Here is a 13,045-nt window from a genome sequence, read left to right on the forward strand (position 1 = left end):
TGTCTGTCACGCTGTCTGTCTCGCTGTCTGTCTCACTGTCTCTCTCACTGTCTGTCTCGCTGTATTTCTCACTGTCTCTCTCACTGTCTGTCTCGCTGTCTGTCACGCTGTCTGTCTCGCTGTCTGTCTCACTGTCTCTCTCGCTGTCTGTCTCGCTGTATTTCTCACTGTCTCTCTCACTGTCTGTCTCGCTGTCTGTCTCACTGTCTGTCTCGCTGTCTGTCACGCTGTCTGTCTCGCTGTCTGTCTCACTGTCTGTCTCACTGTCTGTCTCGCTGTCTGTCTCGCTGTCTGTCTCACTGTCTGTCTCGCTGTCTGTCTCGCTGTCTGTCTCGCTGTCTGTCTCTCTCACTATTTGTCTCACTGTTTATCTGTAGACGCCCTCCCTCTACTCCCAGTGGCTCAACCAGGTAACTCGGCCACTTCTGATTTAACAAATTCATCTCTCATTTATTAAAAGATCAATAAGCTTTATGATTAGCAGATTGAGATGTAGCCCGTGGAATGTAGCACATGACTCACTGCCACCTTCCTAGCACTCTCACAGCCAGTCTGGCGTCTGCATCCGTGTCACACACACCTATTTAGTAATAATTATGTAATGAAGATTCATATATGTGTAAGGGGCTTACATCAAGGCAATGAAAAGATATGTAAAAGATTCTGTAAAACGAAATACCCGTATGAAGTTAGCGATTGTTGTTGTGTAGTTATTTGGCATCAGATGGTGTTACTATGGTAACTACTATAGCTTTACTATAAAAGAAAGAGCAAATTAAAGTTCAGTGTTAATTTTAGGCATATAAAGGACAATCGCATCAAGTTAAGTACTGGACAAGCATGGCACACATTAACTAACATGGACAAGCATTGCACACATTAACTAACATGGACAAGCATGGCACACATTAACTTGTGCTGATCATTGAATGCAGGTGACTAGCATGCGCTACCGAGGTACTAGGCTGCTACTTGTCAGGTCAAGTGGGTTGATGTTTTTAAGGCTAACATACTTGTCTCACGTTGGCACCATCCGACGTAGCATACTAAAATGCACCCGCCACTAAACCCACTAACCATCTGAGTCCAGACACCATCACCACCACTACTACAGTACACACTGTAATATACTTCTGTAGCATGCTTCAAATCCTGCTGTTGACTGTCCGAAGCAGTGCTAGTATAATTTATTTAGCTTCTTATGGGCGTCCCACCTGGCCAATATCCGGTGAAATTGCAGAGCGCAAACTACAGAATTATAAATATTTAACTTTCATAAAATCACAAGTGTAATACATCAAAAATAAAGCTTAACTTCTTGTTAATCCAGCCGCTGTGTCAGATTTCAAAAAGGCTTTACGGCGAAAGCAAACCATGCGATTATCTGAGGACGGTGCCCCGCATACAAAACCATGAAAAACATATTTCAACCAGGCAGGTGCGACACGAAAGTCAGAAATAGCGATATAATAATTGCCTTACCTTTGATGATCTTCTTCTGTTGACACTCCAAAAGGTCCCAGTTACATCACAAATGGTCCTTTTGTTTGATAAAGTCCTTCTTTATATCCATAAAAACTCAGTTTAGCTGGCGGGCTTCAGTCAATAATCCACCCAGTTTCCCTCCATCAAAATGCATAAAAAATGAATCCCAAACGTTACTAATAAACTATTCCAAACAAGTCAAACAACGTCAATAATGAAACCTTAGGTACCCTAATATGTAAATAAACGTAAAAATTTAAGACATAGAATCATTATTGTCTTTACCGGAGAAAAATACCAAAGTACGCTCTCTCTCTTCCACGCGCTTGGAAACACAACAGCTAAAATGGGAGCCACCTAGAAAAACGACAAATTCTAGCTCATTTTTCCAAAAACCAGCCTGAAACTCTTTCTAAAGACTGTTGACATCTAGTGGAAGCCCTAGGAACTGCAATCTGGGAGGACTTGGCCTTATAATAAAAGTGACAGCCATTCTGGGCCTGAATAACAGGCAGTTTACTTTGGGCACGCTTTTTATCCGGAAGTGAAAATACTGCCCCCTACCCAAGAGAGGTTAAACAGTCAGTAATATTTTATTTGAATCATGCTGGGATATGTGCAATACATACCCCATCTTCTAATTGAATGTGCTGCACCTAGAATTTCTCAGACCTTCTCCCCTATGTGGACTTCCGAGTGGCACAGCATTTCAGTGCAAGACGCGTCACTGCAGTGCCTGGTTCGAATCCAGGCTGTGTCACATCCATCCGTGATTGGGAGTCCCATGGGGCGGTGCACAATTGGCCCAGGGTCGTCCGGGTTTGGCCGGGGTAGGCCATCATTGTAAATAAGACTTTGTTGTTAACTGACTTGCCTAGTTAAATAAAGGTGAAATACATGTAAAAAACATAGTAAGATAGGTGAATTGCAACAGCACTCTGCTCCATTCAAAACAGATTCCCCCCCCCGCATCCAATTTCCCTGTAACATAACGGAGACTTACGCTTTTCACTTTTGATTTTGGTTAAAAGATATTTCACAATTTTAGTAACCAGAAAATTATGATTTTTCTATATTGGTCACTTGACCCTACTTCCACTAGATAACACCGTCACAAAGTCAAAACAGCTTTCCCATTTTGACAACAGATGCCTCTCCAGCGGCAGAAATCAATAGGCGAATATCACAGCCAAGCACAACACTGGAGGGTAAGTAGCACTTTAAAACAATTCCCCCATTACTGCAGCTATATTATGGATATTTTCTTGAAATGATGTTTTTGTTGTTTAAAGAAATCCTATATGGAGCTCCTTTAAGCTGGTAATGTTGTTGTTGGTTACTAAACATCATATGATTCACTTTTGCCAGACTTCAGGTTAGCCTCTGAGGGAAGGAATGGAGTTGTAGTGAATTGAATTGGGATGCCCATTTATCTAATTGTTGCAGTTCTCTGCTCTGGTCTCTTGTTTGAATTGAGATGCCCGTTTATCTAATTGTTGCAGTTCTCTGCTCTGGTCTCTTGTTTGAATTGGGATGCCCGTTTATCTAATTGTTGCAGTTCTCTGCTCTGGTCTCTTGTTTGAATTGGGATGCCCGTTTATCTAATTGTTGCAGTTCTCTGCTCTGGTCTCTTGTTTGAATTGGGATGCCCGTTTATCTAATTGTTGCAGTTCTCTGCTCTGGTCTCTTGTTTGAATTGGGATGCCCGTTTATCTAATTGTTGCAGTTCTCTGCTCTGGTCTCTTGTTTGAATTGGGATGCCCGTTTATCTAATTGTTGCAGTTCTCTGCTCTGGTCTCTTGTTTGAATTGGGATGCCCGTTTATCTAATTGTTGCAGTTCTCTGCTCTGGTCTCTTGTTTGAATTGGGATGCCCGTTTATCTAATTGTTGCAGTTCTCTGCTCTGGTCTCTTGTTTGAATTGGGATGCCCGTTTATCTAATTGTTGCAGTTCTCTGCTCTGGTCTCTTGTTTGAATTGGGATGCCCGTTTATCTAATTGTTGCAGTTCTCTGCTCTGGTCTCTTGTTTGAATTGGGATGCCCGTTTATCTAATTGTTGCAGTTCTCTGCTCTGGTCTCTTGTTTGAATTGGGATGCCCGTTTATCTAATTGTTGCAGTTCTCTGCTCTGGTCTCTTGTTTGAATTGGGATGCCCGTTTATCTAATTGTTGCAGTTCTCTGCTCTGGTCTCTTGTTTGAATTGGGATGCCCATTTATCTAATTGTTGCAGTTCTCTGCTCTGGTCTCTTGTTTGGCAGTTGGACAAGAAGCATTTAAATCTTGTATTTGATCAGAGTGTTTGACCTTGTTGTCTGTATCTCCTGGAGAAATGATATTCTAATTTTACTTCTATGGAATCTCCTGAATCTCCTGATCTAATTCTGTTTCTATGGAATGTCCTATTCTAATTCTGTTTCTATGGAATATCCTGTTCTAATTCTGTTTCTATGGAATATCCTGTTCTAATTCTGTTTCTATGGAATCTCCTGTTCTAATTCTGTTTCTATGGAATCTCCTGTTCTAATTATATTTCCATGGAATCTCCTGTTCTAATTCCTTCTAAGGAATCTCCTGTTCTAATTCTATTTCCATGGAATCTCCTGTTCTAATTCTATTTCTATGGAATCTCCTGTGTGTCTGTCTGAAGATTCCAAGCTGAATGGGGAGGCGGCCAACGCAGCTCTAGCAAATGAAGACTGTCCTCATATAGACCAGGCCATCTCGCCAGAGGAGATTTTCAGCCCCAGTGAGAGAGAACGGCCTTGTTGTCTCATCACCACAGCTGCAGAACGACCCAACCACAAAGGGTGTAGAGTCAGGAGGGGTACGTACACCTACAGTAACAGCCAAACACAGTCCAACCACATAAGGGGAGGAGGGAGGAGAGTTATGTACTGTAACTGCCAAACATAGGCAGCTATTAAACGGGTTGCTTTCCCTACGACCGGATTTCTCATAATCGTACATACAGTACACAATTTCAACCTGTGGGCCAACACGCATGTGTACATGCATATGATGCAAACGCAGACACACACACACACACACAAGGTTGTTATCCAAGCCTTTGCTCTACCCCCTAACTGGCATCTTATAGATCTGCATTCTGGTTTGACCTCTCCTCCTAACAATAGACAACGGTCACTTTACATTCGGTTTTGTCTTTCTTTTGACCAACGTGTTTTTGAAACGTCTTTGTCGATGATACTTGTAGCTACCGTAGCTCTGTAGAGAAGTGCTCTGAACTCCATAGAACATGACGGGTCATTAAAGACGCCCTCCAGATTCAGCTAGTTTGGAACCTTTCCCATTGAAAAACAATATCCCAAGTTAATACAGTAATGTACACACACTTAAGCAGATGCTTTTTTGTGGTTGTTGAGTTTTATATATTTTTTTTTTAAGACTCATCTTCGAAAGTCTGAGTTCTAAAAATACTTCTGCAAAAAAATCAAGGTCAGGACATTACAGGACATTACTGGACATTACTGGACATGACAGGACATTACTGGACATTACAGGACATTACAGGACATTACTGGACATTACTGGACATTACAGGACATTACTGGACATTACAGGACATTACTGGACATTACAGGACATTACTGGGCATTACAGGACATTACAGGACATTACTGGACATTACTGGAGAGCCTATGACATCATCAGGTTGAAATAGTGCAAAGGGACTAGGGCCTGCGTCGCAAATGACACCCTATTCCCTATATAGCGTACTACTGTTGATCAGGGCCGTATATTTGGGATAGAGTGTCATTTGGGATGCAGAAAGTACTATAAGATGTAATCAGACGTATTCCAATTATCCTTTTCCTTTAGAACCAACTTCTCTGGTTTTAAATGGCCTATGTGGCATCGATACCCAGCTAGCAATGAGGAATCTGGCCCAGAAGCGGCCATCTTCCGGGAGGCCGGAACTGATTGAATCGGCCCGGAATCAGGTGTTGGACTCGACACGGAATCAAAATTAACGACTGCCCAGAACCGGCCCAAGTACATCGGCCCGTTTCCATCTACTGGAATGACTTTGTCAGCATCTCACCAGAATCCCCCAGAAGCGACCCGATCCAAATTTTTATAAATGTATACAAAACTACCCAATTTAGTAATTTTAAATATCACTATTGTACATTTTATACATACAGGCTCCATCCACAAAGGTTTTAATGCCTATCAATTGCCTTGCACAGAGTATCAAAATACTAAAATACTACACAGTACTCTTAAAGAATTAGTTTAAATGTTAATTGTATTTTTTGATCACAGAAACAATGAGAAAATATGGGAAAATAAATAATTATATGTTAATTATATAAAGCAGCCCGAGGCCCAAGTAATATATTTGGGCCAGATAACTATCACCAGAATCGGCCCGAGCCCCAAGTAATACATTTGGGCCAGATAACTCACACCTGACTCTTGGCCGAGTGCCCCGACTCAGCCGGAATCGGCCCAGATCCACTGTGCTAGCTGGGTATGAGTCAGAAATATTGATTATAGCATCAAAATTGACTACAAAGTGTAAATCGGATAATTTTGGCCATAAAGTCAGTCTCGTCCAAAACTACGTTTTGTAAGTGAGTTTGTCACGACATACAGGATGGGTGGATATGGATTAGGATCATATGACAAATACAATTTGATTTGATTAGGATCATGCCCACTTGCCCAGTGACTTGATAAGTTGATTGGGAGTCCCATAGGGCAGCGCACAATTGGCCCAGAGTTCTCCGGGTTTGGCCGGGGTAGGCCGTCATTGTAAATAAGAATTTGTTCTTAACTGACTTGCCTAGTTAAATAAAAAATTTAATTAAATTGTGGCCTGGCTGCTCAATGTGACTGCTAGCTTCATTGACAAACACAGTGTTGGAACTTAGCCAAATAGCAATTCTTTTTGGGGGGGGGGGGGCTGATAAACAAATTAGTTTGACAGCTTGCGGATGATGAAGTTGTAGACAAGTTATAGTTCTCAGAAATCAGTCCTGAGCACAGCAAGGCTTTCCCGACTTGATAGACTGGATGCAGTGCACTGACCAGTTTTTCAGGCACATTTTTTAAATTGAGAAATACTGCACCAAACACCTTAGCTAGATGTAACATTGCGCAACGAAGATCTCCTCAGCAAAAAAAAACGTCTAAATGAATGACAGATTTCTTGATTTATCTTAGATGAATTCTGACTTTTTTTATTTTGATGAAGTGACTATTTTATATACACACAACATACATAATGTACCTATATATAATGTTCCTATATGTTATACAAACAAAACAACCCATTTGAGATGTTATTATATGAAATACAATGTGCTTGTGAAGAAATCCTTGATGTATCTTTTGTTTGTTGTTTTACTGGCTCTATCATGTATGCAGCTAGCTGGTGTGTTTGTTCTACTGATGCTATTGATGAGGAACCCTGTTGATGATTAGGAATCTGATGCTATTGATGAGGAACAATGTTGATGATTAGGAATCTGATGCTATTGATGAGGAACCCTGTTGATGATTAGGAATCTGATGCTATTGATGAGGAACCCTGTTGATGATTAGGAATCTGATGCTATTGATGAGGAACCCTGTTGATGATTAGGAATCTGATGCTATTGATGAGGAACCCTGCTGATGATTAGGAATCTGATGCTATTGATGAGGAACCCTGCTGATGATTAGGAATCTGACGCTATTGATGAGGAACCCTGTTGATGATTAGGAATCTGATGCTATTGATGAGGAACCCTGTTGATGATTAGGAATCTGATGCTATTGATGAGGAACCCTGCTGATGATTAGGAATCTGACGCTATTGACGATCATCATGATGCCCTGTCTTGCTGATGGGTGTAATTAGTGTGGTGTTAGAGCCCAACGCTAATAGATAATATCTGACTATGGAGTATGGAGTCCTGTGGCGTTATGAGGGGCTATGTGAAGTTGCCTCATGACAGAGTAAAATGAAATGCCCAACCCTAAATTTGTAAAACAACAAACATTGTAAAAAAAAAAAAAAAGATTATACTTTTAAATGTCTGTCTTTAAAAAATATATAATTCATGACTACGCCAACTCTAATCCAGTCTGTGTTTTAACTGGTATCTAAAAGCACAAAGCTATTGTTCTATTGGGGCTTGAGCCAACAGTGACCTAACAAATCTCTTATTGCCATCGATGCCTAATGTATGCAAAACCTCAAAACCTCATTCCGTTTCTCAAGTTGGGGGATTCAGCCCTTGGCTCTCAGTTAAAGGGAACACAGGACAGAATCCCCAAATCTACAGGGAGAATCGGTAAAAAGTGTAGCAGACTGTCAACATATTCTCCAATATACTTAGCAGACTGCCAACACATTCTCCAATATACTGTAGCAGACTGCCAACATATTCTCCAGTATACTGTAGCAGACTGACAACATATTCTCCAATATACTGTAGCAGACTGCCAACATATTCTCCAGTATACTGTAGCAGACTGTCAACATATTCTCCAGTATACTGTAGCAGACTGCCAACATATTCTCCAATATACTGTAGCAGACTGTCAATATATTCTCCAATATACTGTAGCAGACTGCCAACATATTCTCCAATATACTGTAGCAGACTGTCAACATATTCTCCAGTATACTGTAGCAGACTGTCAACATATTCTCCAATATACTGTAGCAGACTGCCAACATATTCTCTAATATACTGTAGCAGACTGCCAACATATTCTCCAATGTATTCTAACTACCAACATATTCTCCAATATACTGTAGCAGACTGTCAACATATTCTCCAGTATACTGTAGCAGACTGTCAACATATTCTCCAATATACTGTAGCAGACTGTCAACATATTCTCCAATATACTGTAGCAGACTGCCAACATATTCTCCAATGTATTCTAACTGCCAACATATTCTCCAATATACTGTAGCAGACTGTCAACATATTCTCCAGTATACTGTAGCAGACTGCCAACATATTCTTCAATATACTGTAGCAGACTGCCAACATATTCAACCAATATACTGTAGCAGACTGCCAACATATTCTCCAATATACTGTAGCAGACTGCCAACATATTCTCCAATGTATTCTAACTGCCAACATATTCTCCAATATACTGTAGCAGACTGTCAACATATTCTCCAGTATACTGTAGCAGACTGCCAACATATTCTTCAATATACTGTAGCAGACTGCCAACATATTCTCCAATATACTGTAGCAGACTGTCAACATATTCTCCAATATACTGTAGCAGACTGCCAACATATTCTCCAGTATACTGTAGCAGACTGTCAACATATTCTCCAGTATACTGTAGCAGACTGTCAACATATTCTCCAGTATACTGTAGCAGACTGCCAACATATTCCGCAATATACTGCAGCAGACTGTCAACATATTCTCCAATATACTGTAGCAGACTGCCAACATATTCTCCAATATACTGTAGCAGACTGCCAACATATTATCCAATATACTGTAGCAGACTGCCAACATATTCAACCAAAAGACTGTAGCAGACTGCCAACATATTCTCCAATATACTGTAGCAGACTGCCAACATATTCTCCAATATACTGTAGCAGACTGTCAACATATTCTCCAATATACTGTAGCAGACTGCCAACATATTCTCCAATATACTGTAGCAGACTGCCAACATATTCTCCAATATACTGTAGCAGACTGCCAACATATTCTCCAATATACTGTAGCAGACTGCCAACATATTCTCCAATATACTGTAGCAGACTGCCAACATATTCTCCAATATACTGTAGCAGACTGCCAACATATTCAACCAAAAGACTGTAGCAGACTGCCAACATATTCTCCAATATACGGTAGCAGACTGCCAACATATTCTCCAATATACTGTAGCAGACTGTCAACATATTCTCCAATATACTGTAGCAGACTGTCAACATATTCTCCAATATACTGTAGCAGACTGCCAACATATTCTCCAATATACTGTAGCAGACTGTCAACATATTCTCCAGTATACTGTAGCAGACTGTCAACATATTCTCCAATATACTGTAGCAGACTGCCAACATATTCTCCAATGTATTCTAACTGCCAACATATTCTCCAATATACTCTAGCAGACTGTCAACATATTCTCCAGTATACTGTAGCAGACTGCCAACATATTCTCCAATATACTGTAGCAAACTGTCAACATATTCTCCAGTATACTGTAGCAGACTGCCAACATATTCTTCAATATACTGTAGCAGACTGCCAACATATTCAACCAATATACTGTAGCAGACTGCCAACATATTATCCAATGTATTCTAACTGCCAACATATTCTCCAATATACTGTAGCAGACTGCCAACATATTCTCCAGTATACTGTAGCAGACTGACAACATATTCTCCAATATACTGTAGCAGACTGCCAACATATTCTCCAGTATACTGTAGCAGACTGTCAACATATTCTCCAGTATACTGTAGCAGACTGCCAACATATTCTCCAATATACTGTAGCAGACTGTAAACATATTCTCCAATATACTGTAGCAGACTGCCAACATATTCTCCAATATACTGTAGCAGACTGTCAACATATTCTCCAGTATACTGTAGCAGACTGTCAACATATTCTCCAATATACTGTAGCAGACTGCCCAAAAAATATTCTCCAATATACTGTAGCAGACTGCCAACATATTCTCCAATGTATTCTAACTACCAACATATTCTCCAATATACTGTAGCAGACTGTCAACATATTGTCCAGTATACTGTAGCAGACTGTCAACATATTCTCCAATATACTGTAGCAGACTGTCAACATATTCTCCAATATACTGTAGCAGACTGCCAACATATTCTCCAATGTATTCTAACTGCCAACATATTCTCCAATATACTGTAGCAGACTGTCAACATATTCTCCAGTATACTGTAGCAGACTGCCAACATATTCTTCAATATACTGTAGCAGACTGCCAACATATTCAACCAATATACTGTAGCAGACTGCCAACATATTCTCCAATATACTGTAGCAGACTGCCAACATATTCTCCAATGTATTCTAACTGCCAACATATTCTCCAATATACTGTAGCAGACTGTTAACATATTCTCCAGTATACTGTAGCAGACTGCCAACATATTATTCAATATACTGTAGCAGACTGCCAACATTTTCAACCAATATACTGTAGCAGACTGCCAACATATTCTCCAATATACTGTAGCAGACTGCCAACATATTCTCCAATATACTGTAGCAGACTGCCAACATATTCAACCAAAAGACTGTAGCAGACTGCCAACATATTCTCCAATATACTGTAGCAGACTGCCAACATATTCTCCAATATACTGTAGCAGACTGTCAACATATTCTCCAATATACTGTAGCAGACTGCCAACATATTCTCCAATATACTGTAGCAGACTGCCAACATATTCTCCAATATACTGTAGCAGACTGCCAACATATTCTCCAATATACTGTAGCAGACTGCCAACATATTCTCCAATATACTGTAGCAGACTGCCAACATATTCTCCAATATACTGTAGCAGACTGCCAACATATTCAACCAAAAGACTGTAGCAGACTGCCAACATATTCTCCAATATACGGTAGCAGACTGTCAACATATTCTCCAGTATACTGTAGCAGACTGTCAACATATTCTCCAATATACTGTAGCAGACTGCCCAAAAAATATTCTCCAATATACTGTAGCAGACTGCCAACATATTCTCCAATGTATTCTAACTACCAACATATTCTCCAATATACTGTAGCAGACTGTCAACATATTCTCCAGTATACTGTAGCAGACTGTCAACATATTCTCCAATATACTGTAGCAGACTGTCAACATATTCTCCAATATACTGTAGCAGACTGCCAACATATTCTCCAATGTATTCTAACTGCCAACATATTCTCCAATATACTGTAGCAGACTGTCAACATATTCTCCAGTATACTGTAGCAGACTGCCAACATATTCTTCAATATACTGTAGCAGACTGCCAACATATTCAACCAATATACTGTAGCAGACTGCCAACATATTCTCCAATATACTGTAGCAGACTGCCAACATATTCTCCAATGTATTCTAACTGCCAACATATTCTCCAATATACTGTAGCAGACTGTTAACATATTCTCCAGTATACTGTAGCAGACTGCCAACATATTATTCAATATACTGTAGCAGACTGCCAACATTTTCAACCAATATACTGTAGCAGACTGTCAACATATTCTCCAATATACTGTAGCAGACTGCCAACATATTCTCCAGTATACTGTAGCAGACTGTCAACATATTATCCAGTATACTGTAGCAGACTGTCAACATATTCTCCAGTATACTGTAGCAGACTGCCAACATATTCCGCAATATACTGCAGCAGACTGTCAACATATTCTCCAATATACTGTAGCAGACTGCCAACATATTCCGCAATATACTGCAGCAGACTGTCAACATATTCTCCAATATACTGTAGCAGACTGCCAACATATTCCGCAATATACTGCAGCAGACTGTCAACATATTCTCCAATATACTGTAGCAGACTGCCAACATATTCTCCAATATACTGTAGCAGACTGCCAACATATTCTCCAATATACTGTAGCAGACTGCCAACATATTCAACCAAAAGACTGTAGCAGACTGCCAACATATTCTCCAATATACTGTAGCAGACTGCCAACATATTCTCCAATATACTGTAGCAGACTGTCAACATATTCTCCAATATACTGTAGCAGACTGCCAACATATTCTCCAATATACTGTAGCAGACTGTAAACATATTCTCCAATATACTGTAGCAGACTGCCAACATATTCTCCAATGTATTCTAACTGCCAACATATTCTCCAATATACTGTAGCAGACTGTTAACATATTCTCCAATATACTGTAGCAGACTGTCAACATATTCTCCAATATACTGTAGCAGACTGCCAACATATTCTCCAATATACTGTAGCAGACTGCCAACATATTCTCCAATATACTGTAGCAGACTGCCAACATATTCTCCAATGTATTCTAACTGCCAACATATTCTCCAATATACTGTAGCAGACTGTTAACATATTCTCCAGTATACTGTAGCAGACTGCCAACATATTCTTCAATATACTGTAGCAGACTGCCAACATATTCAACCAATATACTGTAGCAGACTGCCAACATATTCTCCAATATACTGTAGCAGACTGCCAACATATTCTCCAATGTATTCTAACTGCCAACATATTCTCCAATATACTGTAGCAGACTGTTAACATATTCTCCAGTATACTGTAGCAGACTGCCAACATATTATTCAATATACTGTAGCAGACTGCCAAAATTTTCAACCAATATACTGTAGCAGACTGCCAACATATTCTCCAATATACTGTAGCAGACTGCCAACATATTCTCCAATATACTGTAGCAGACTGCCAACATATTCAACCAAAAGACTGTAGCAGACTGCCAACATATTCTCCAATATACTGTAGCAGACTGCCAACATATTCTCCAATATACTGTA

The 13,045-nt window shown here is 39.9% G+C and overlaps 1 protein-coding gene across 1 annotated transcript in view; it reads left to right on the top strand.

The window, feature by feature from the left end:
* The window catches only part of LOC109879455 (potassium voltage-gated channel subfamily C member 1), an 88,382-nt gene that overhangs the window by 26,213 nt on the left and 49,124 nt on the right, over nt 1-13,045 (top strand). The window contains exons 3-4 of the mRNA XM_031801557.1: nt 2,634-2,693; nt 4,133-4,309. Coding sequence (XP_031657417.1) covers nt 2,634-2,693; nt 4,133-4,309 — 237 coding nt within the window. The remainder of the gene's footprint in view (nt 1-2,633; nt 2,694-4,132; nt 4,310-13,045) is intronic.

This window comes from Oncorhynchus kisutch, linkage group LG22, assembly GCF_002021735.2.
Source record: "Oncorhynchus kisutch isolate 150728-3 linkage group LG22, Okis_V2, whole genome shotgun sequence".
In the NCBI taxonomy this organism is placed as follows: Eukaryota; Metazoa; Chordata; class Actinopteri; order Salmoniformes; family Salmonidae; genus Oncorhynchus; species Oncorhynchus kisutch.